The sequence below is a fragment of the Buteo buteo genome, chromosome 2 (assembly GCF_964188355.1).
Source record: "Buteo buteo chromosome 2, bButBut1.hap1.1, whole genome shotgun sequence".
NCBI lineage: Eukaryota > Metazoa > Chordata > Aves > Accipitriformes > Accipitridae > Buteo > Buteo buteo.
The window spans coordinates 48,307,641-48,328,175 of NC_134172.1; the positions used below are offsets into that span (position 1 = coordinate 48,307,641).

Sequence of the window (20,535 nt, forward strand, 5' to 3'; positions counted from 1 at the left end):
AGATTCATAGGACTCTGAAGTGTGCAGGCAAAAAAGGAGAGCTTGAATTCAAATTCAAATTCATCCAAAGAAGCACGGCCAGCAGGTCAAGGGAGGTGATTCTGCCCCTCTACTCTGCTCTGGTGACACCCCACCTGGAGTACTGCATCCAGCTCTGGGGTCCTCAGTACAGGAAGGACATGGACCCACTCCAATACGTCCATAGGAGGGCCACAAAAATGGTCAGAGGGATGGAACACCTCTCCTATGAAGAAAGGCTGAGAGAGTTGGGGTTGTTCAACCTGGAGAAGAGAAGGCTCCAGGGAGACCTTGTTGTGGCCTTTCAGTGCTTAAAGGGGGCTTATAAGAAAGATGGGGACAAACTTTTTAGTAGGGCTTGTTGCAATAGGACAAGAGGTAGTGGTTTTAAACTAAAAGAGGGTAGATTTAGACTAGATATAAGGAAGAAATTTTTTACGATGAGGGTGGTGAAACACTGGAACTGGTTGTCCAGAGAGGTGGTAGATGCCCCATCCCTGGAAACCTACAAGGTCAGGTTAGACAGGGCTCTGAGAAACCTGATCTAGTTGAAGATGTCTCTGCTCATTGCAGGAGGGGTTGGACTAGATGACCTTTAAAGGTCCCTTCCAACCCAAACTACCCTATAATTCTAGAATTGTTACAGAGGTTTGCAGATACAAATGTGACATATCTTTTCCTCCAGCTTTGAACAGGCTTAAATTTGGATAGCAAAAACATTGCTCTCGGATCTTGACCATTCTCCCCACACAAATATTCTGCTGTCCCTTCTTCCATTGACACTTCCACTCCCTGGGTGTCCCCACTCACTTTGAACCCTGGAAAGGGTTTACAGATCTCTGGCTCCTGTACTTCTTCGGGAACTGCCTGTACCTGATTAGAAATGTTTAAAGAAGGTAACTGGTCAGAATTGCATCCTCCCCTGATATGTACCCAGAACAACAATGCTCCTCTAACTATGGAAATATGAGCGGTTAGGGTATTTGTCATATAAGCAGATGAAACTGGAGAACCCATGTTGCCAGTTGCATATGTTGCAGCTGACACCACCTGTGTAGTCTCCTCTCTAGAAATCCCCTAAACTGCATGTTCTTGAGTGTGCGCAGTTCTACTCTTGGAGTCAGAAAAGCATGGCAAGCTGATAGGATGGGCAGGCTGGATTTTGCCGTGAAAAGCCAGAGGTCTGATAAATGATACTGCTCTTAGTAGAGTATCTCAGACTTGCTATATGATGTGTTTCATTAGAAAATCTTGAATGTCAATAGTAAAGCAGAGGTATATTCCAGTGGGATGTCAGGGGAACAGACAGATGCTTGTGGCCTAATTAGAAATATTTCTCCACAGGGAATCAGTCAAGTGCTCTCTGTTACTTTTCATACTGCATGTGTCTTCCAGATGGCATTTCATAGTATACATACTTTTATGTGTTTTTGTGTGGGAATGATTCATCCATAATGTAATTGGGGATGGGAAAGCCAGTTTGAGGAAGTAACCTGGATTCTCTCTCTCTCTCTCTCGTGCCTGTTTCAGATGTTTTAGCATGTTATTTATCTGTGAAGTACAAACTGCTCTTTGGGACCTCTTATCAAAATGCTCCCCTCTGAATGATAGCCATTAAAGGGGTTTATTTCATTTTTAATTCTGTCTGCTTTACTCAGATCCCCATTTCTGCCCTGGTGTCCTTTGTGGAAGCTCTGGAGGTTGGCTACAGCAAGCATAAAAACCCATATCACAACCTAATGCACGCCGCAGATGTGACACAGACAGTCCATTACCTCCTTTTCAAGACAGGCGTAGTGGTAAGTACAAGAGTTGGCATCCTGAATGTATAATGAGATTACAACAGTTTTTGCGCAGTAAGGAGATTATGATTATCCACAGCAGAACTTGTTTGCACTGTAGACAAACTTCATTTGCTATGGCTGTGCTAATGAAAGTAGAGACTTAGGATTATTTAGAAATAGAAGGTAGGTGAGGATATCATTAAATCTTTTAACTGTGATCTAAAAGAGGACAAATGAGAAACCCAAGCTCCGTTTTTCACTCTGCCACAGCTCTGCTGGGTGATTGTGCCAACTCACTTTTGTTGGAATTCATTTCACCTCATGTGAAGAAGCAAATTGTCTAAGCTTTCTTCTTACTTACGGGAGCGAGGCAGTACCTCCGAAGGACAATTCATTCCACTTACCTGAGGATGACGAGAGCCGTGCCCTGGAGATGCTGCTCTCCATCCAGACTCTACAGCAAAGCCAGCTGAACTGACTTGCGTTCGGGAGCAACCTTTTGTGCATACGGTCTCTTGATTGCCACAGTTGTGTTGCTTTCAATTCTGAAGGCAGATCTGGATGCTCTTCGCGGAGGAGTAACGTGCTCCAGTGCCTGCTGTAAACATGTCCCCAGTCTCCTGTGTTGAATGTAGACTGCCCCTGTGGATTGCAGTGTTTACCAAAGACATATTTGGAAGGAGTCAGGCCCTGTCTGTCTCGAGACCTGACCCAGACTGCCCGATTCTGACCAAAGGTGTGTCAGTTGCTCCTGATTGTGTCTGAAGTAAAGAGGAATTAGGTCGAATTTGCAACTACTACAGATGCGTACCCAAACCCTCCCGTGAGATCCTAAATTGGTCCCTGCTGCTTTTAGGGCCCTTAGTTAATGAAAATGCACTGAAGGCTGTAGTCAGTAAGAATAATAGAGCGTTGAGTAATGCGAATTGCATTATAATGGTGGGCAAATGGATCCCCTTTTTCTCCTGAAACTGTTGAAGAAGGGCAGTTTTCACTTGCGGCTACTCTGGTTTGAAAAGGGACTGGATGGAAACAGCCCTCCTGCCTGTGTGTGTTCAGAACTGCCTTTTCCCACCGCGCTGCTTCTCCGGTGTGTTAGTAATTTAGCCGCAACTCATCTGTGAATGAATGAGTGCTGTTTCATTCTAGCCCCTCTTGCCAGGGTGCCGAATGGGGTTTCCTATTCTGTCTGGGAGCGCAATAAAGCTAGGCAAGTGTTAAAGAAGAGAGAACTGGAAGGGCATGAAAATACAGGAGTAAGCGATGGAATAGGTTGCCTTTTTTTTTCCTCAAAGAGGGAGAGAGATGATGTAGCAGCTAGAAAGAAAACCAAAGCCAAAACCCCCTCGTAAGCCACACCAAACCAAACCCCACCGCCCCAGTGTTTTCACCTATGTACAGAGCAAACTGGATATGAAGTCCCTGAGGTGCACCAGGACTGTCAGTTTTGTGTGTTCCCTGGTTTGCAGCAAGCCCTGGGCTCCAGTAACCTGTGCTGGATACCTGCCAGTCCGCTCCATGGCTGCACGTGGGAGCAAAGCAATCGGTGCTATTGAGTGGAAACCAAGGTGTAAAAAAGTAGTTGACAGCATGGCTTGCTCCCTGCTGGCTGTGGGGTTAAAGACCTTAAAGCCAGAGGAGCTCAGGAGCTCCCAGAGGTATTTTTTCCTGTAGAACCAGTTTTCATGACAAAGCTCCACTTCTGTGTTTTACTCTTAGCATTGAGGTGAAGCTTTTTTCTCACCTGTCTGGTGAACTAGAGATGCGAGGCCGCTTCCTTGCGTGTTGGCAAACGACACTCGCACTTGAGTGCTCTCACGCTTCTTGTTTGATCAAGCAGGTAGGAGAGATGAGCCCGTGGCTTGTGCCCTGCCAAAGAGAGGAGGGATGCAAGCTGGGGGAAATGGAGCTCTCTCTCTTTTGTTTAATTATTTATATATTTTATTTTTTACACGAGGCCTTTGCTGTTCTGGGTACCAAAACTAGTGTAAGTGAAGCACTGTGGGAGATCACCAGGATGGTTTTCTATGTGGTATTGGGTCAGGAAAGCAATTGCTTTCCAGCATTGTGGAAGATCAGTGGTCAGCCCCAGCCCTGAGCCTTCTCTTCTCCCAGCTGCACGGCGGCAGTTCCCTCCGCCTGCCCTGGTGTGCCACATGCCCCGGCCCTTCACCATCCCGAAGGCGCCGGGCTGGGCCCGCACTGCGTTTGTCCGTGTCTTTCCTGTCCTGGGGAGACCAGAACGGGACACGGGAGTCCGCGTACACTCTCCAGAGTGCCGAGTGAGAGAGGAGAGCGTTGTTTTGGGTTTTAAACTGGCTTTTAGTGGGGCTTATTGTTTTTTAATTGGGCTTTATTGTTTTGTATTGGGTTTTTTAATTGTTTATTGCCCAATCTTGTCAAAACTTCTTCCGGTCAGAACTGAGGCTTGTGCTTCTCTAAAGCGCTGACTGCCCGTCTGAATGTTTGCAGGGATGGGGCATCGCCCTTCTTTGGTGACCCTCTTTTGCTACCCTCTGCGCAGTGCCAGGGTGGGTCTGGCTTCATCTTCACCCACCCATGTGGTAGCTGAGGCGAGAGCTAGCTGAGGACAGCCCCCCCGCACTGGCTTTGTCACCCTCAGAGCGACCAAATGCCACGTCCAGGCCCCAATAACCTGGGTGGCGCTCCAGGGGAGTCCAGGAGGCTCGTCCAGCGATGTCCAGCAGGGTTCGTCCAGCGATGTCCAGCGGTGTTCGGCGGTCTGGGGCGGTCTCTCTGCCCCTATCCGACGGTCCCCGGCGGTCGGTCTCTCTCCCTCCATCCGACGGTCTCCGGCGGTCTGCGGTAGCGTCCGGCAGTCTCCAGTGGGCTCCGAGGGACTCCTCCTGGTGCAGTGGTGCTGCCGGCCAGAAGATGGCAGCCCCTCTCCTCGCCTCTTCCCCGGGGCTGAGGGCTGAGGAGATGGCCCCCCTTGAGGAGGGGCGGGGGCGGGGGGTGGGCAAGCAGGGCTCATCTGCGGCTGTCAAGCCGGGTGAAGTGTCTGCTGAGCCTGCCGAGCGGCCGTGGCTGTTTCTGGCCCGCTTAGGGCTGGCGCCGCTTGTTGGGAGCTGGCTGCTCGGAGGGTCCCGGAGAGCCCCCGGCGGTCCTGCGGCACTTTGGGCAGTACGCTGCTGGAGGAACCCCGGGCATGGTGGTGTGGTGCCCCATCGGCCCTGCGGGAGCTGGGTCCACCTCCGTGGGCTCTTCCTCCCATGGAGGTGGGCCCACCTCCGTGGGCTCTTCCCCCCGTGGAGGTGAGTCCACCTCCGTGGGCTTTTCCTCCCGTGGAAGTGGGTCCACCTCCGTGGGCTCTTCCCCCCGTGGAGGTGGGCCCACCTCCGTGGGCTCTTCCCCCCGTGGAGGTGAGTCCACCTCCGTGGGCTTTTCCTCCCGTGGAAGTGGGTCCACCTCCGTGGGCTCTTCCCCCCGTGGAGGTGGGCCCACCTCCATGGGCTCGTCGCCATTGTGCGGCAGGCCGACCTCCATGGGCTCGACTCGCCTGCCGTAGGTGCTGCTCCTCCCGTCAGCCCGCTTGCGTTTTTTGGGCTGCGGAGGCATGCTGAGTGGTTCCGAGCACCTCTCCTCTGTCTTGCCCCTGAGCGTGGGCTCTCGCCTCGCTTCGCCGGGTCCTCCTCTACCAAGCACGCATGGTGTCGGAGCCTGTAGCTGCTCAGCGAGCTGTGGGCCAGGCCGCAGGGCTGCCAGCTCCTGTGCCGGAAGGCCGTTAGGGTGGCTGGTGTGGTGGCCCATGATGCCCCATTCCGGGTGGCCATTTTGCTTGCCAGAGAGAAAGGCTGCCCCTCAGGCACCGGGGCTGCCCTGCAGCTGCCCTTGTGTGCCCTGGGCTCCAGCTCCAGCCCCCTCCTTGTGCCAGGCCTGGGGTCCCCTCGACGGGACGGTGGCCACAGTGTCCCAGGAGGATCGGGGAGTCTCCATTACCCTCCAGCCGCTGGGCTGCCTGCAAGTGGCCTCGTCCCCGCACCTGACAGCAGCAGAGAGGGGCAGAGGGGAGGAGAGGGCCCGGCGTCCTCCGGGCCGCTGCGCAGGGGCGGCGGGAGGAGGCCATTGTGGGGCCACCGAGGGAGGTCCTTGGGGCCTGGAGGTGGGGTTTTCACTCTGAGGACGGGAAGGCCCATGGGGGATTGCTGTCCCCGGCTAGTTCTTGCCTCAGCTACCGAACGGGTGCTTGAAGATGAAGCCAGAGCTGCCCTGGCGTTGCTCAGAGAAGAGCTGCAGATCAGTCTGCCTCTAGACAAGCACGCAGGACCGATTTGATCTTGGCTACGGGCTCTTCAGGGGAGTGCTTAGGGGGAAGGGTGTGGAGGTACTTCCCTCCCATCAGGTGATTCCCACGGACAGCATCAAAGCTGTTGAGAGCACCGCATCAGTTAAGGAGGGAAGGGAGGTGTCTTTCCTTCCTCCACAGCGACTCAATGAGCAGCAGTCTGCAAAGAGCAATCTTGCCGACTGCGGTGTGGTTGGAAGAAGGAAGACGAAGCTGGCTGCGAAGGTGTTTCTGGTGGCGGCTGGCCGTGCCTGTGCTGCCACGGTGACAGCGCATCCCAACGTGCCCCTCGTTCCTGTGTCGTCCCAGTCCTCTGCTTTTGTGGCCTGTACAGATAGAGGAGGCAATACCGACTTCTAAACTGTGCACCGGTGTCACAGGGGAAGGTGTCATCTCTCCGCTATTGACTAGTTTCCTTTCTCCCTCTGGCTCGTGCTTCTCTGTCAAGGCCACTGTGCAGACCGCGTCTTTAGGGAATTGTTTGTCTTTTCTGTGGGTTAGATTTTTACAAGTTTTTAGGTGAGAGAGCGAGCTGGCGTCGGTGGGGAGGAGGTGCTGGTGAGCGCTGTCATTTTCCTGTAATGAAAAGCATTCTGGGGGATGGAGATCTCAGGACACCTTTTCTGTATTCGTACCGTACTTGTTGCCATGATGCCGCGTGAGCAGGAAGAAAACAGGAGATAGGTTTAGGTAGTAATGGTCAGAGGGCAGCTTGTCTCTAGGACATTTCCTTGGCCTGAGTTGATAGGCAAGTAATCTTTATTGGAAAATGTTCTGATATGACCATGCTTGTGAATACTCTAGCCCGGTGCAACTGTGACTCTCTGGAGGAGATGAACTCAGGGGCGTGCCTGCCTATATCAGCTTGATATAGCTGATAGATGATAAAGAGTTGGATAATTTTTCTTGAGTCAAGTTCTTTAGTGAATCACTCAGGACAATTACTATTTGAGTGAATTGACTTTGGTTCTTCATGAACTTCTTCCTGAATACAAACCTGGGTTTGCATCATGGGGAATAAAGGAGGAGAAGATACTGCAGGAATAGCAGGGGGTTCTCTGACTTTATAGTCTCACTGGTAACAGTGGAAGTGAAAGCTGAATTTGCCTGCCTCTTGACCATATGTCGATATTAATAACATTGATAAAGCCTCTGTGTTCAGTGCTATACTTTTGCACAGTTTCACAGCAACGTGCAGACACTTGAAAGTAGTGCAGGCTCTTCTCTTACCTCCTTTCTTCTTTGAGATGGTAAAATATATTTTCTGAAAGGTAAACTGTTTCAGTTGGCTTGCTTTTCTGCTTTTTCCTCTGCTTTTACATAGACTGTGCTTCTCTGATATAAAGGTGCTAGCCCCGAGTAAAGACAGATCACTCTGAAAGGGTGTCATGTAAAACATGGAGGGGCTTGTGTGCATTATTAGCATCATTAAATACAGTCCAGGGAGACCTCAGTGGAAACACCTCTTGCAAAGAGTTTCTGGGGACTATTGGGCCAGGGCTGCTATGCAGCATGCAGACTGCAGCACCATAACGTGGTGTGTAGACTTAGAAGACAATGGCAGAAACAAAGTGCTAAAGCTGGTTGGAGCAAAAAGTAACAGCTCTGTGTATCCCAGGCTCCGATGTGACTGAGAAGCAAAGCCAAGAAAAGGCAAAATACCTGTGCTCAATTCTCTCTGTAATAGGTTTCAGCCTTAGCTCCACCTGGCAACAAATGCACAAACCTATCGTCCTCCAGGGTATGCCTTTTGAGATTTTCTCTCATGCATTACCTATGTCCAGTAAATTACCTGTGTCCACATGCCTTTCAAAGTCACCTGCTGTTGTGATGCCAGCTGTTTGAAGTGACAAAGAAGAGCTCCTTGGTCTTAAAATACTTTCTTTGTTAATGTCTCTGAAGTATTCTTCCTCTCTGGTTCAGAGGAAACAATGTTCTGAAATATGTGCAGAGGTCAGCGAATGTGCATATTCCAGATTTACATCTATGAAGGGGAAACTAGTATTTGTGTGCTTGTGAGCATACGTAGATGCTGGGACTGAAGTCAGTGACTCATTTGCCTGAGCTGAGCCCTTTGCTTTTGCATTCTTACTGCAATAAGCTATGCACAAAGTCTCCCATGCAGTCCCTTATGATGGAGTTGCACTCCAGAGGGTGCAGTGAAGTGTCTGCTGTTTCCCAGGAATAATCCCAAGCACTAATTGTTCCCACAGCCAAGTGATACATGGCGTCTGGTTTAGGATCTGGTGTAGCACTGTAAGAAACCACTCCTGTGGTACCAGAAGCAAGGGGCTTACCCTGTGCCAACAGTGACATTTCAGCTTTGCTTCCCTTGTTAGAATGCTTTTTTTAACTTTGTTTCTTCCTTTTTTTCCTTTTATTTTCCCCCTTTTAGTTTCCACCCCACCTCTCCTGCAGGGTACAACCCATCTTAATGTGCATAGATTAATGTATAGAATGATAGAATCATTTAGGTTGGAAAAGACCTTCAAGATCATCGAGTCCAACCATTAACCTTGCCCACTAAACCATGTAGTTTGAAAATGAGCTCTAGAGGTCATCGATCCTAACCTACTGCTCACAGCAGGGCTAGCTTCTAACATGCGTAGTATGTTCACACATGGTAAAGGAAGGTAGGGGACATTTTCCGATTTCCAGAATTTCTTGCATCAGTACCTTATCCTTAGTCTAGCTACATAGTTGTTCAGTTCATCACTTTCACAATATTTCAGCAAGGAACTTGGACATGCCGGAACGCAAGACTTTGGTTTCAGAAGGCATGTTGGGGCCATGGGTTTAATTCTTTACGGGTATGAAGACAAAGACTTTTGAAAAAATCATACAAGAAAATGGAAAAAAACCCCTCATTTGTCTTGTTAACTAGTTGTTTGCAATGTGGAAAAATGTATTTTTTTTCAAATTTAAATAGCCTGCATAGTGCTAATTTGTTCTAGTCTCAAAGGGAAGAAAGGGTTGCCTGGTTTATCTTTCCTTTGCCTTTGTCATGCTCCCTGTTATTTACAAGGTCTCTTAGTGGTTTTGTTCTAGGCTTCTTTTTTCTTCTATTTTCTTTCCAATTAAAAAGATCTTCTTTCCCTCTAATCATATTGTGTGCCTGAAATCTCTTTAGTTTTCCTGTTATTGTCTTCCTTGGGATGATGCCTTGGAATGAATTTGTTATACCTTACCATATGAACTAGAATATTTTGGGTTCTCTCACAGACATAATGTTGAAAGAGCATTTGGAATTACTCTGATGTTTATCTCTTAGAGGATTGGTATACAAGCATGATGAGTAGGAACAACTTCCAAGAGCTGACACACTTTTTGCTCATTTTCTTCTTTCCTTTATTTAACGCTGTTGTTCAGCCGTGATTATTACTTTCTTTGGTATTATTTTCTGATTAATCTTTATCATTATTAGGAATTACCATATGATTTCTTTGTGAATCCAGACAAAGAGGTGCAAATGGTAAAGCTTAAGAGTTCTTTCTCTGATCCTGTCAAGAATTACAGGAGGATATTTCCTGCGGCAGATCCATAAAACTGCAGAAGCGCAGGACTTCTGTCACCTCGGTTTGTACCAAGGGGGAGTGAGAGCCTCCTCTCCTCCAGACTGTTGTGATTGATAAGCAGATGATCATGAGCTCTGCAAATGATAACTCCTTTGGAATAAAATAAAAGACCATTAACTCTGGGGAAGGAAACAAGCTAATTATTGCTGTCTTTGCTTTGTGTCCTTTTCTTGGAAATGCATCCATTTGTTTTGTTAGATTTGGAAACACTGCTCTTTCCTCTTCCTTTTTCTTTCTGTATGCATCGATCCTTTTGTTTATATGCCAGTGACTTGCCTTAGTAGCTAATTCTTCATATTTATTGCATGTTTGTGGAAGACAATCATGCCTCATTATCCTTTTTTTGCTTCCACTCTGGAAGCCAATACTTGTTCTTTCAAGCCTTCTTCCCCCGCCATCCCCCACCCCCTATCATCGCACAGAGTTGGAAGGTTTTGTTCTGGATTGTTTTTGCCAACCCTTCAGAAATGAAAAACGTTCACGTTTCCTCCCTCTTTTCACCTGCGATGCTGTGCTGCTGCTTTCTCAATAGTTCTTGATGGCTTTGTTCTTTAAAACTAGCTCTCCATTCTCAAGATGAAGTCCATCACAGCCTAGTGAAAGGTAGTATCACTGCTTTGATTGAGATTGCATCCATTCTCTGCAGGCTCTTTGCCATCTTGTTTGCTTTTCCTTGCAAGGTTGTAGCAGAAACAAGGGACTAAAAGGTTCCCATTACTTACCTGCTTTTTCCCTCCTGTTACTCACAAGCCTCTTTTGACTTTGTGCTACCCACACTGGTTTGTTTATTTATTACCCACAGTTTGCAACTGTAATCCCTGTCTGTATTCTGAGTGGTCTTCCTCAAATGCTGTTATGATATTTAATACCTCTCCTCAGGTGTATTACACCCCATTTGAAAACCTACATTACCTGAACTTGTTCAACAAGTGATGTTTTGATAGGGCATGCAAGTTAGCACTTTTCCTGCGTGTGTCTTAAGAGATGAGGTAGGAGACCTCAAGCACAGAGCTCATTGCCTTAGTGATGTTTTAAGACTTGGGTCATAAGATCCCATTGGTGTGGGACTTGTCAGATGATGCCCAGAATGTCTGAAGTGGATGCATTAGGCTAGCTGGGCGTGTTGCGTAGTAGTTCTGCATGCATAATGTATGTTTGCTGTGCCTGTTCCTGAGCACTTGTGCCTAATTTTTTTCTATCATTTGCACTCTCTCCTTTTGGGAAATGGCAGACCACAGTTGAGGAAGGGAAGTCCAGATCTAGACATGTGGCCTGGAAACCCTAGTTCCTTTTTTGCCCCATTGCAGCTGCCAGAAGTAGTTGCTTGAAAGTTGAAATTGTGTTCTTCATCAGCTGTAAAGCATTCCCTATTCGCAAGTCATACCTGGAAACAGAATCATCACAAGTTTCTCCAGCACCACTGCTGTCCATTCCTGTCCTGGACCAATTGTGTAGAACTGAGAAAATAGTTTAGTTTCTGTGTCTGCTCACTTCATCTCTTCACCCTTCTCTCTCTCTCTCTCAAAAAAAATCAAGAGCTACCTTGATTATGGTCAGTGGCATTGTGCAAAATATCCCTGACCAATTGTTTCAAACTGCATCTTTAGTGTAAGGATCTTTAATACTGAGGCTTGCTTAATTCTTCATTGGTTCTGCAGAGATGGCTGCAAAAGGCAGGAGAAGAGCTGGACAGGTCACTGTGTGCAGAGCCCCCCAGTCATCTGTGCTTCCCCTGCACGTGGTTAACAGAGCAGTGGTGAGCCCTGAGCTATATGTAGTAGATGTCTAGAATAGATTTATGAAACCATACTGCCTTTAGTGGTCTTTGAATTAAAAGGTAGTTCATACATGAATGTCTGTCAGAACGTTTGCAGGTTGACAGTGAGCTGTTACAAAAATATTTGGCAACCGCTGTGGGAAAGGTTTTCTCTGAATGTAATACATTTAAGCATTTCATAGAAATATTTACAGCATGCACTGTATCTAGAGCCTTTGTCTCTGATGCACTTGATGTTAATAGCACTCCTTGTGTGCTACCGGTGGAAAACCAGACATAAAATGATTGATTGACTGGGAGGCAAACAATGAAAAGCAACTGAGTCATTTAGAAATGTAAGTCAAAAGTGACTTAAGCATTGAAGAGTAAGGCTTTGACTAGGCAATCAGGAAAACAAAACATCAGAGCTTTCTCAAATGTTCCTAGAAACGAGAAATAAATAACAAAACATACATCTTGTGAGGTTGTGTTCCCTGTTCTCCTCATGATTGTGATCGATGAAAACTTTCAGTTCCTGGAAAGTAGTGACATTCTTCTGTATTTGAGGCTCTGCTACCCAGGTCAACTGAGCTGAAAATACACCCCCTGGTGGTATGTGCATACCTGCCCATGTATCATCAAGTTCCACTTGAAGAAGCTTGATTTTCTGGAGGTTTCCCTCCCTTTCTTCCTCACACGTTGCTCTTTAAGAAGGGCACATTCTTCCCCTTGCTCTGCCTTAAGCCTTATTAGCTCCTGAAACCATTTTGCTGAAGTTCAGTTTATTTAGCTGAAGCTTCAGGAAGAGCACTGGTTTGGCTTTTGTGTATCAACCAGAGAAGTTTGCTTTAAAACAGCTGGCAGGCTGCAGGGGAAAGGCAATGATGTGCACGCAGCGTTGAGGGTCAGCAGGGGCTAACTCGCCTGAGAAGACAAAAGCCTTAATGCCTGGGCAAATGACAGCTTATCTGATTGCCCCATAATCTCTTTTCAGCACTGGCTGACAGAGCTGGAGATCTTCGCTATGATCTTTGCAGCTGCCATCCATGACTATGAACACACTGGAACCACCAACAACTTTCACATCCAGACACGGTAAGGCCACTGTAAGTCATGATGAAGGGTTGGGAAATGGAGGGGGAGAGTACACTTTGGAGAGTAACAGCACAGCCCCCTAGAAAAGTGCAGGAGCTTTTGCTTTCAAGTGTTACAGGAGGAAAGTTCACTTCCTTAGGTTGCATGTAATTTTCTCTTGCTCAAGCATTTATAATGGAACGCGTGTATTCTAGCTTCCTGAGCTTTGTTTCGTGTTAATAACCAGGGAAAAAGGAAGGTCCCAAAATATTTCTGTGTAATGTTGCTGAAGACAAATTGCAGTAGAGAGTGATGTATTTTGATGAAGGTCTAGTTTTGGTGGAGATACAATAATTCAACCATTTTGTCTCCTTGTTGAATTTGAAGAATCAAGCGTTAACTGCATACGTCAAGATTTCAGCAATGTCTGTATTCACCAGAGAACACCAACACTATGCATACTATTTTTACTTGAGTGGAAAACCACACCTGCAGCAAGGGGATACGTTTACCATTACCTCTTCAGGGATGCCATTTTTTAAAGCTTTGTAAATTGCTGGACAGTAATTAGCTGATCCCAAGCTAGACTGGACCGGTGTGTTTTTTGAACTCAGAATCTTCTATAAGGCTTTTGGGTTGGTGGAAGAGAGAAGGAGAAGATGAGGATGGCAGCAAAATTCAGAAGGGTGCAAAGACTGTGAAGTCTCTAGTTGCAGGGATAATTGGGCGTCTAATATCTGTGTATTATTTTGACAATGGGAGCGTACTGGTAGCAATGACGAAATGTCTAGATGTCCTTGGCTGACACTGCACACTTGGGCATTTGTAAAGATGCATTGCATCTTAGCCTGAATTCTATGTCAGGAGTATGTTAGCTGAATCACGCTGTGTATCACAGATACATAAAGGTTGCTAGGATAAATCACACATGTGCTCAGGAAAGCTTGGGAACATAGAAGTTTCTGCCTCTGTTCTGGGCCAAGCCACACTCCACTTCTTATGGCTTCATGCAGTCAAGAATTAGAGATCTGCTGTATTTCCCAAATACTTGTAGAAGAATTCAAGGAAGGACAGTTGCAATTTAATTTCTGTGACAGTGAACATCAGAGGGTGTGAAGTGTCAGAGGAGAAAAATAGACACTGCTCTCTGGGAAGCAGAACTGAGTGGGGACTGTAACAAATCATACTCACCCTCTGTTGTCATTAGCTTCCAGCAAGACCTTTGTCTTCAGACCAGTTTAGCCATTCATCAATCTCAGACCTACGCCCTGGAGCTTAAAATAAGGCGTGAAGTACCTTTGGTCTTACTCTATCCCACTGGCAATTGCCCTTCCAGACAGCATAGTCTAGCACACAGATAACAGAAAGCAGTTCTATCTTGCTTACAGCCAGTTTGCTGTTCTGGAAACTCTACTGGGACACATCTTGCAATGGCTTCCTTGGGTACAGTCAGGCTTTAATATGAGAGCAACATCCACAAGAGCTGGAAAAGAGTCTCGTGATTCAATTCCAAATTTATGTACCTCTCACAGCTCAGCAGTTTTTTTCAGTATGTAGCAAGGAGACTAGGTGAGTCTCAGCTGATGAAATAGATTCTGCAGTGAATTTTGATCTTTAGTTTTCTTTTACTGAATAGCAGCAATGAACAAAGTATTACAAGTGCTCTTAAAATGCTCCTATCTGTGCTATAGAACTAAACTCTGCAGCTGATCAATGGAAAACTTCTGAATGTGAGACTCTTTAGAGAGGGCAGAAACATCACCTTTCCTATGTTTTCTTTTAAATGCTAGGTCAGACTCAGCCATTCTCTATAATGACCGATCTGTGCTTGAAAATCACCATGTTAGTGCGGCGTATCGTCTTTTGCAAGATGATGAAGAGATGAATATTTTATCTAATCTCTCAAAGGACGACTGGAGGTAAAAATGGACGCGCTGACTGCCTAGGAACATTGCAGCATCACCATAGGCTGTTGTTACCTTGTTTGAACGGCAATATGTATTATTGTGTGTTACATATTAGTATTTCTATTGCTGCAAGAAAAAGAGCTTTAAAAGGTGTTTGTCTTGCTTATTTCTGCTTTTGGTTTTCACCTCTGGTAGTGAGGCTAGACTGCACGACAATGGATTATAATATACAAATTGACTCCCATCTAGTTTCTAAGTGTCACAGAGGAACCCTTTGGACACATGCATTTGTAAGTGAGCGTAGAGCTAGCCTGCTGTTTGTTGATCCTAAAGCACAAGCATAACCTGTGTCCACTTTGCCACTCCCTGCCTGGAAATTGTAAATGTGACTTAATGCAAAAAAGAATCCAGTCCAAGGAGCATAAATCAGTGTGCTATATATGCCAAGGTGATGTAAGAAGGTGTAATTTAAAATAAGCCTCCTGCAGCATATGATTTATGTGCCAAAATCGGCCCGTGATTTGCTTGCTAATAGACAGTTCAAACTGATGAGGGCTTTCTGTTTTTATGGGGTTTTTTTGAATTCCAAGGGGTGGTACTTTAAAAATAGCCCAGTGCGCTGGACAGGAAGAATTTTGCCCCATGGTCTCTCTCATGGGAGGGGAAGCAACTTGTGGGGTCTTACATGATGCATGGTGCCTCCTGCATACACTTAAATGTGATACAGTGCTGAGCAGTCAGTTCCTCTTCTTTTAATATAAACGTGGGGAAATGACCCCTTCTCCGGGGCCTGGCTTCTAGCAAGCTGGTCAGTGAAGGCACTGCTTGCTAATCTGTTTAGCCTGAATTGCCTATTTATTTCGACTTGTGGACAGTCTTGGGATCCTGTACTGAACACTAGGAATAAAACTCAGGAACTTAGGTGGCTGATTTCAAGCAATGTGGAGGAGCGGCCTGAGAAATTCTATCCCCCAATATAGAAAGTAGTCTCATGGTGGGCAGCAAGCAGGAACTTAAAAAAAAAAAAAACAAAACTACATTGAAGTGTTAAAAATCAAATTTATTTTTTTAGCTACAGCTGGTAATGCCTTGTTCAAATAGTGGCAGCAAATTACTGCTTCCTGGTATGTTGGCAGGGGAAATGCAAGGAACTAACAGAACAGAAACAGCAGCCTTAGAGCCACTATCTGCAAGGAACAGTGGAGCGTCTAGTTGAGTAGGCTTCATTGCATAGATAGTGTCTTTAGGAAAATGGTCTGCTTTGGAACTTTAAACTGGTTTTGCTTGGATTGAAGCTAGCTTCAGATATTTCTCATTGCTTCTGTAGTGTCAGCGTGTGTGTTCTGTTGAGGCAATATGCTTAGACCCAAAGTTTTAAAGAACAACCCATCTCTCTAAGAAATACTGTAACTGCCTGAGCAAAAATGTGGAGTGGCTTGGATTGCTGCTTTGTTCTCTCTCAAGTAGGGCTTTATTATTTTGTAGCTGCTGATCAAGCAGTGGCTGCCAGATAAAGGCCATTGTCTGGATGTGCTCTAATTCCGAAACATTGTGGGTTTTGTGTGCTTTTGCTTTTGACTGCCAGTTTGAAGTCCCACGGGCAACCATTTGGGAAGCACTGGCAACATCAGCTGACTTGAGCAGGATCTGAGGTGTTGAGAAGAAAACCAAGAAGCCCAGAGGTTCCCAGACTGGCACTCAAAAATAGGACTGTCAGTATTGAAGGATGCTTTGGGAAACTATTAAAGCATGTCCAAATTGAACTTTAATTTTGTAGACATACCTGATAAATCTATCTCGGCAAAAGGTCCGAGTAATGGCTTTTGGAAAGCAAGTTCTTAAGTGCCTTTCTGAGCTGAGCTCTCACTGCTTTTTTCACACTACTAGTAAGAGAAAATCTGATGGTCAGTGTATTTTGCAATCCTAGATGTCTACGTGGATTTTATCACTTTTGTGGTATTCAGTCACCTGGTTAGGGAATATATTTTCAGGAAAGAAATGTAGAAACTTGGAGCTACATTTTACTGCTGGGAAATAAATGGGCACAGGTTTTGTGAGGAAAGCAGATGAGACTGAAAGAGATCTTTCGGGCTACAGTCAAGGAGAACAGAGTTGAATGCTTGCTAGTACTTAACCTACATTTTCTTCTCCATTTATAAAAACCTCTGTCGCTTATGAAATATGTGAAAATCGGTTGAGTTGCCTCATTTCGTGCATCCCATTTGTGCAAATCATCAAGAAGTAAATGAAGAAACTGTACCAAAACTAGATCACAGTGAATTGAGACAATAAAGTGACAGCAAAGTGAACAGATGCTTTCCAAGATACTGTTACAGATGTCTTTTCTGGCACTGTATTTCATTGTTAATAATTTCCATGCAGTTTATTGAAACAGAGTATGTTTAGCGCGAAGCCTTTACCGTCAAGTACAGGATTAAAAAGGCATCTGGAACATGTGGAGCTCCTTAACACTGTATTGGAGTACGGCTTTGGGAAGTAACCTTTAATGCAATACTGACTTTGTCAGTAAAGCTGCTTGGGGTTCATCCCTCAAATAGTTCTAAGCCCTCTTTGTCAATCAGTGTTACTCCTTTCGAGATTGTGGTGAGAAACCTTGAATGTTTTTTGACTGAAGACAAATTTGATCAGAGCCTTCTTTTGTACATAATAGCGTGTGCATGGTTGCATAGTCACAGCCTTTTCTCGTAAAAGTTTGTTTCTATGCGCTCAGGATGGGCACATACCTATTCTGACTGTTACACCCTTAGTGAGGATCAGCCATTGAAAATGTTTCCTTGAATGTAGCGTTTTTCCTATTCATCTCTGTAAGAATAAAGTACTGAGACTTCAACTGGACAAAATGAGCAAAATACCTCACCTCAAGAGATGTTAAGGTTGGTTCCTAGCATAGGGATTAAGTGATCTAAAGTGGCCTTTTTCCTGTCCCTTTCCCATGAGTGCAAGGGGATGCAAGTCCTTCACTAGGATACAGCTCTAAGGTGGACACTGATACGGAGCAAAGGCACATCTAACAAAGTGTCCAACAAAATGATGTGATGTTCTCTGAGGCAAGGAAGGTAAAACCATGAAGTAATGATGGTAAAGAGGAAATGAAGGTCTTTGCCAGATGGATCACTGCAAGGCTTCGAAGTATTTAGATATAAAGTCAGCCAGAGTCTATCTCAACAATGAGTAGTAAAGATACCGTAAAACTGTGCTTGCTGGTGGGACTGTGCCAGATACCATGTTTCCACATGAATCATCTGCAGGACATTGGTTAGGAAAAAAAAAATATCAAAGCTGTGACATTGGCCACAGGAGGAGTTATTATCCAGCATATGACAGTACTAAACCATGCAATTCACTTCAGGTTTCCCTCTTCTCCAGTTGCTTTTCCTGACCCTGTTCCCTGATAACCTGCTGTCTCCACCTAATTGTTCCTTTCCCTAATTCTGCAGGGATTAGTAAAAGGCATGGGCAAGTTAGCTTAGAATTTCTTTTCAAATTTGGTAGCTTGTAACTTTTTCTCAGTGGTAGGTTATAGGTGTGAGAATGTGATGACTGCTTGGCTCCTGGCCTCTGCTCTTAGGGAAATGCATGTTCTACCATGAGAAAAAACATATGGAAGTGTAAGGAGAAATATTAAAATCCCTAATTAGTCAGCCAAGCAGCACACCCAGGTCTGTAAAAAAGACTGTGAGTCCACAAGGGCTCTTCACTGAGGGGACCTGCAAGAAAACCCATTCTGAAGCCCTAGCAGAGCCATAACAGAGTTCTCAGTAGCGACCACTTTCATGTGACTGTATTTTTGTTGCCACAAACAGTGATCTAAAAGAGGACAAATGAGAAACCCAAGCTCCGTTTTTCACTCTGCCACAGCTCTGCTGGGTGATTGTGCCAACTCACTTTTGTTGGAATTCATTTCACCTCATGTGAAGAAGCAAATTGTCTAAGCTTTCTTCTTACTTACGGGAGCGAGGCAGTACCTCCGAAGGACAATTCATTCCACTTACCTGAGGATGACGAGAGCCGTGCCCTGGAGATGCTGCTCTCCATCCAGACTCTACAGCAAAGCCAGCTGAACTGACTTGCGTTCGGGAGCAACCTTTTGTGCATACGGTCTCTTGATTGCCACAGTTGTGTTGCTTTCAATTCTGAAGGCAGATCTGGATGCTCTTCGCGGAGGAGTAACGTGCTCCAGTGCCTGCTGTAAACATGTCCCCAGTCTCCTGTGTTGAATGTAGACTGCCCCTGTGGATTGCAGTGTTTACCAAAGACATATTTGGAAGGAGTCAGGCCCTGTCTGTCTCGAGACCTGACCCAGACTGCCCGATTCTGACCAAAGGTGTGTCAGTTGCTCCTGATTGTGTCTGAAGTAAAGAGGAATTAGGTCGAATTTGCAACTACTACAGATGCGTACCCAAACCCTCCCGTGAGATCCTAAATTGGTCCCTGCTGCTTTTAGGGCCCTTAGTTAATGAAAATGCACTGAAGGCTGTAGTCAGTAAGAATAATAGAGCGTTGAGTAATGCGAATTGCATTATAATGGTGGGCAAATGGATCCCCTTTTTCTCCTGAAACTGTTGAAGAAGGGCAGTTTTCACTTGCGGCTACTCTGGTTTGAAAAGGGACTGGATGGAAACAGCCCTCCTGCCTGTGTGTGTTCAGAACTGCCTTTTCCCACCGCGCTGCTTCTCCGGTGTGTTAGTAATTTAGCCGCAACTCATCTGTGAATGAATGAGTGCTGTTTCATTCTAGCCCCTCTTGCCAGGGTGCCGAATGGGGTTTCCTATTCTGTCTGGGAGCGCAATAAAGCTAGGCAAGTGTTAAAGAAGAGAGAACTGGAAGGGCATGAAAATACAGGAGTAAGCGATGGAATAGGTTGCCTTTTTTTTTCCTCAAAGAGGGAGAGAGATGATGTAGCAGCTAGAAAGAAAACCAAAGCCAAAACCCCCTCGTAAGCCACACCAAACCAAACCCCACCGCCCCAGTGTTTTCACCTATGTACAAAGCAAACTGGATATGAAGTCCCTGAGGTGCACCAGGACTGTCAGTTTTGTGTGTTCCCTGGTTTGCAGCAAGCCCTGGGCTCCAGTAACCTGTGCTGGATACCTGCCAGTCCGCTCCATGGCTGCACGTGGGAGCAAAGCAATCGGTGCTATTGAGTGGAAACCAAGGTGTAAAAAAGTAGTTGACAGCATGGCTTGCTCCCTGCTGGCTGTGGGGTTAAAGACCTTAAAGCCAGAGGAGCTCAGGAGCTCCCAGAGGTATTTTTTCCTGTAGAACCAGTTTTCATGACAAAGCTCCACTTCTGTGTTTTACTCTTAGCATTGAGGTGAAGCTTTTTTCTCACCTGTCTGGTGAACTAGAGATGCGAGGCCGCTTCCTTGCGTGTTGGCAAACGACACTCGCACTTGAGTGCTCTCACGCTTCTTGTTTGATCAAGCAGGTAGGAGAGATGAGCCCGTGGCTTGTGCCCTGCCAAAGAGAGGAGGGATGCAAGCTGGGGGAAATGGAGCTCTCTCTCTTTTGTTTAATTATTTATATATTTTATTTTTTACACGAGGCCTTTGCTGTTCTGGGTACCAAAACTAGTGTAAGTGAAGCACTGTGGGAGATCACCAGGATGGTTTTCTATGTGGTATTGGGTCAGGAAAGCAATTGCTTTCCAGCATTGTGGAAGATCAGTGGTCAGCCCCAGCCCTGAGCCTTCTCTTCTCCCAGCTGCACGGCGGCAGTTCCCTCCGCCTGCCCTGGTGTGCCACATGCCCCGGCCCTTCACCATCCCGAAGGCGCCGGGCTGGGCCCGCACTGCGTTTGTCCGTGTCTTTCCTGTCCTGGGGAGACCAGAACGGGACACGGGAGTCCGCGTACACTCTCCAGAGTGCCGAGTGAGAGAGGAGAGCGTTGTTTTGGGTTTTAAACTGGCTTTTAGTGGGGCTTATTGTTTTTTAATTGGGCTTTATTGTTTTGTATTGGGTTTTTTAATTGTTTATTGCCCAATCTTGTCAAAACTTCTTCCGGTCAGAACTGAGGCTTGTGCTTCTCTAAAGCGCTGACTGCCCGTCTGAATGTTTGCAGGGATGGGGCATCGCCCTTCTTTGGTGACCCTCTT

The 20,535-nt window shown here is 46.1% G+C and overlaps 1 protein-coding gene across 8 annotated transcripts in view; it reads left to right on the forward strand.

Annotated features, from left to right (window-relative positions):
* The window catches only part of PDE1C (phosphodiesterase 1C), a 254,737-nt gene that overhangs the window by 136,124 nt on the left and 98,078 nt on the right, over nucleotides 1-20,535 (forward strand). For all 8 annotated transcript variants that reach the window (XM_075053744.1, XM_075053693.1, XM_075053710.1 and 5 more), the window contains 3 exons: nucleotides 1,677-1,817; nucleotides 12,434-12,534; nucleotides 14,304-14,432. In XM_075053744.1, coding sequence (XP_074909845.1) covers nucleotides 1,677-1,817; nucleotides 12,434-12,534; nucleotides 14,304-14,432 — 371 coding nt within the window. The remainder of the gene's footprint in view (nucleotides 1-1,676; nucleotides 1,818-12,433; nucleotides 12,535-14,303; nucleotides 14,433-20,535) is intronic.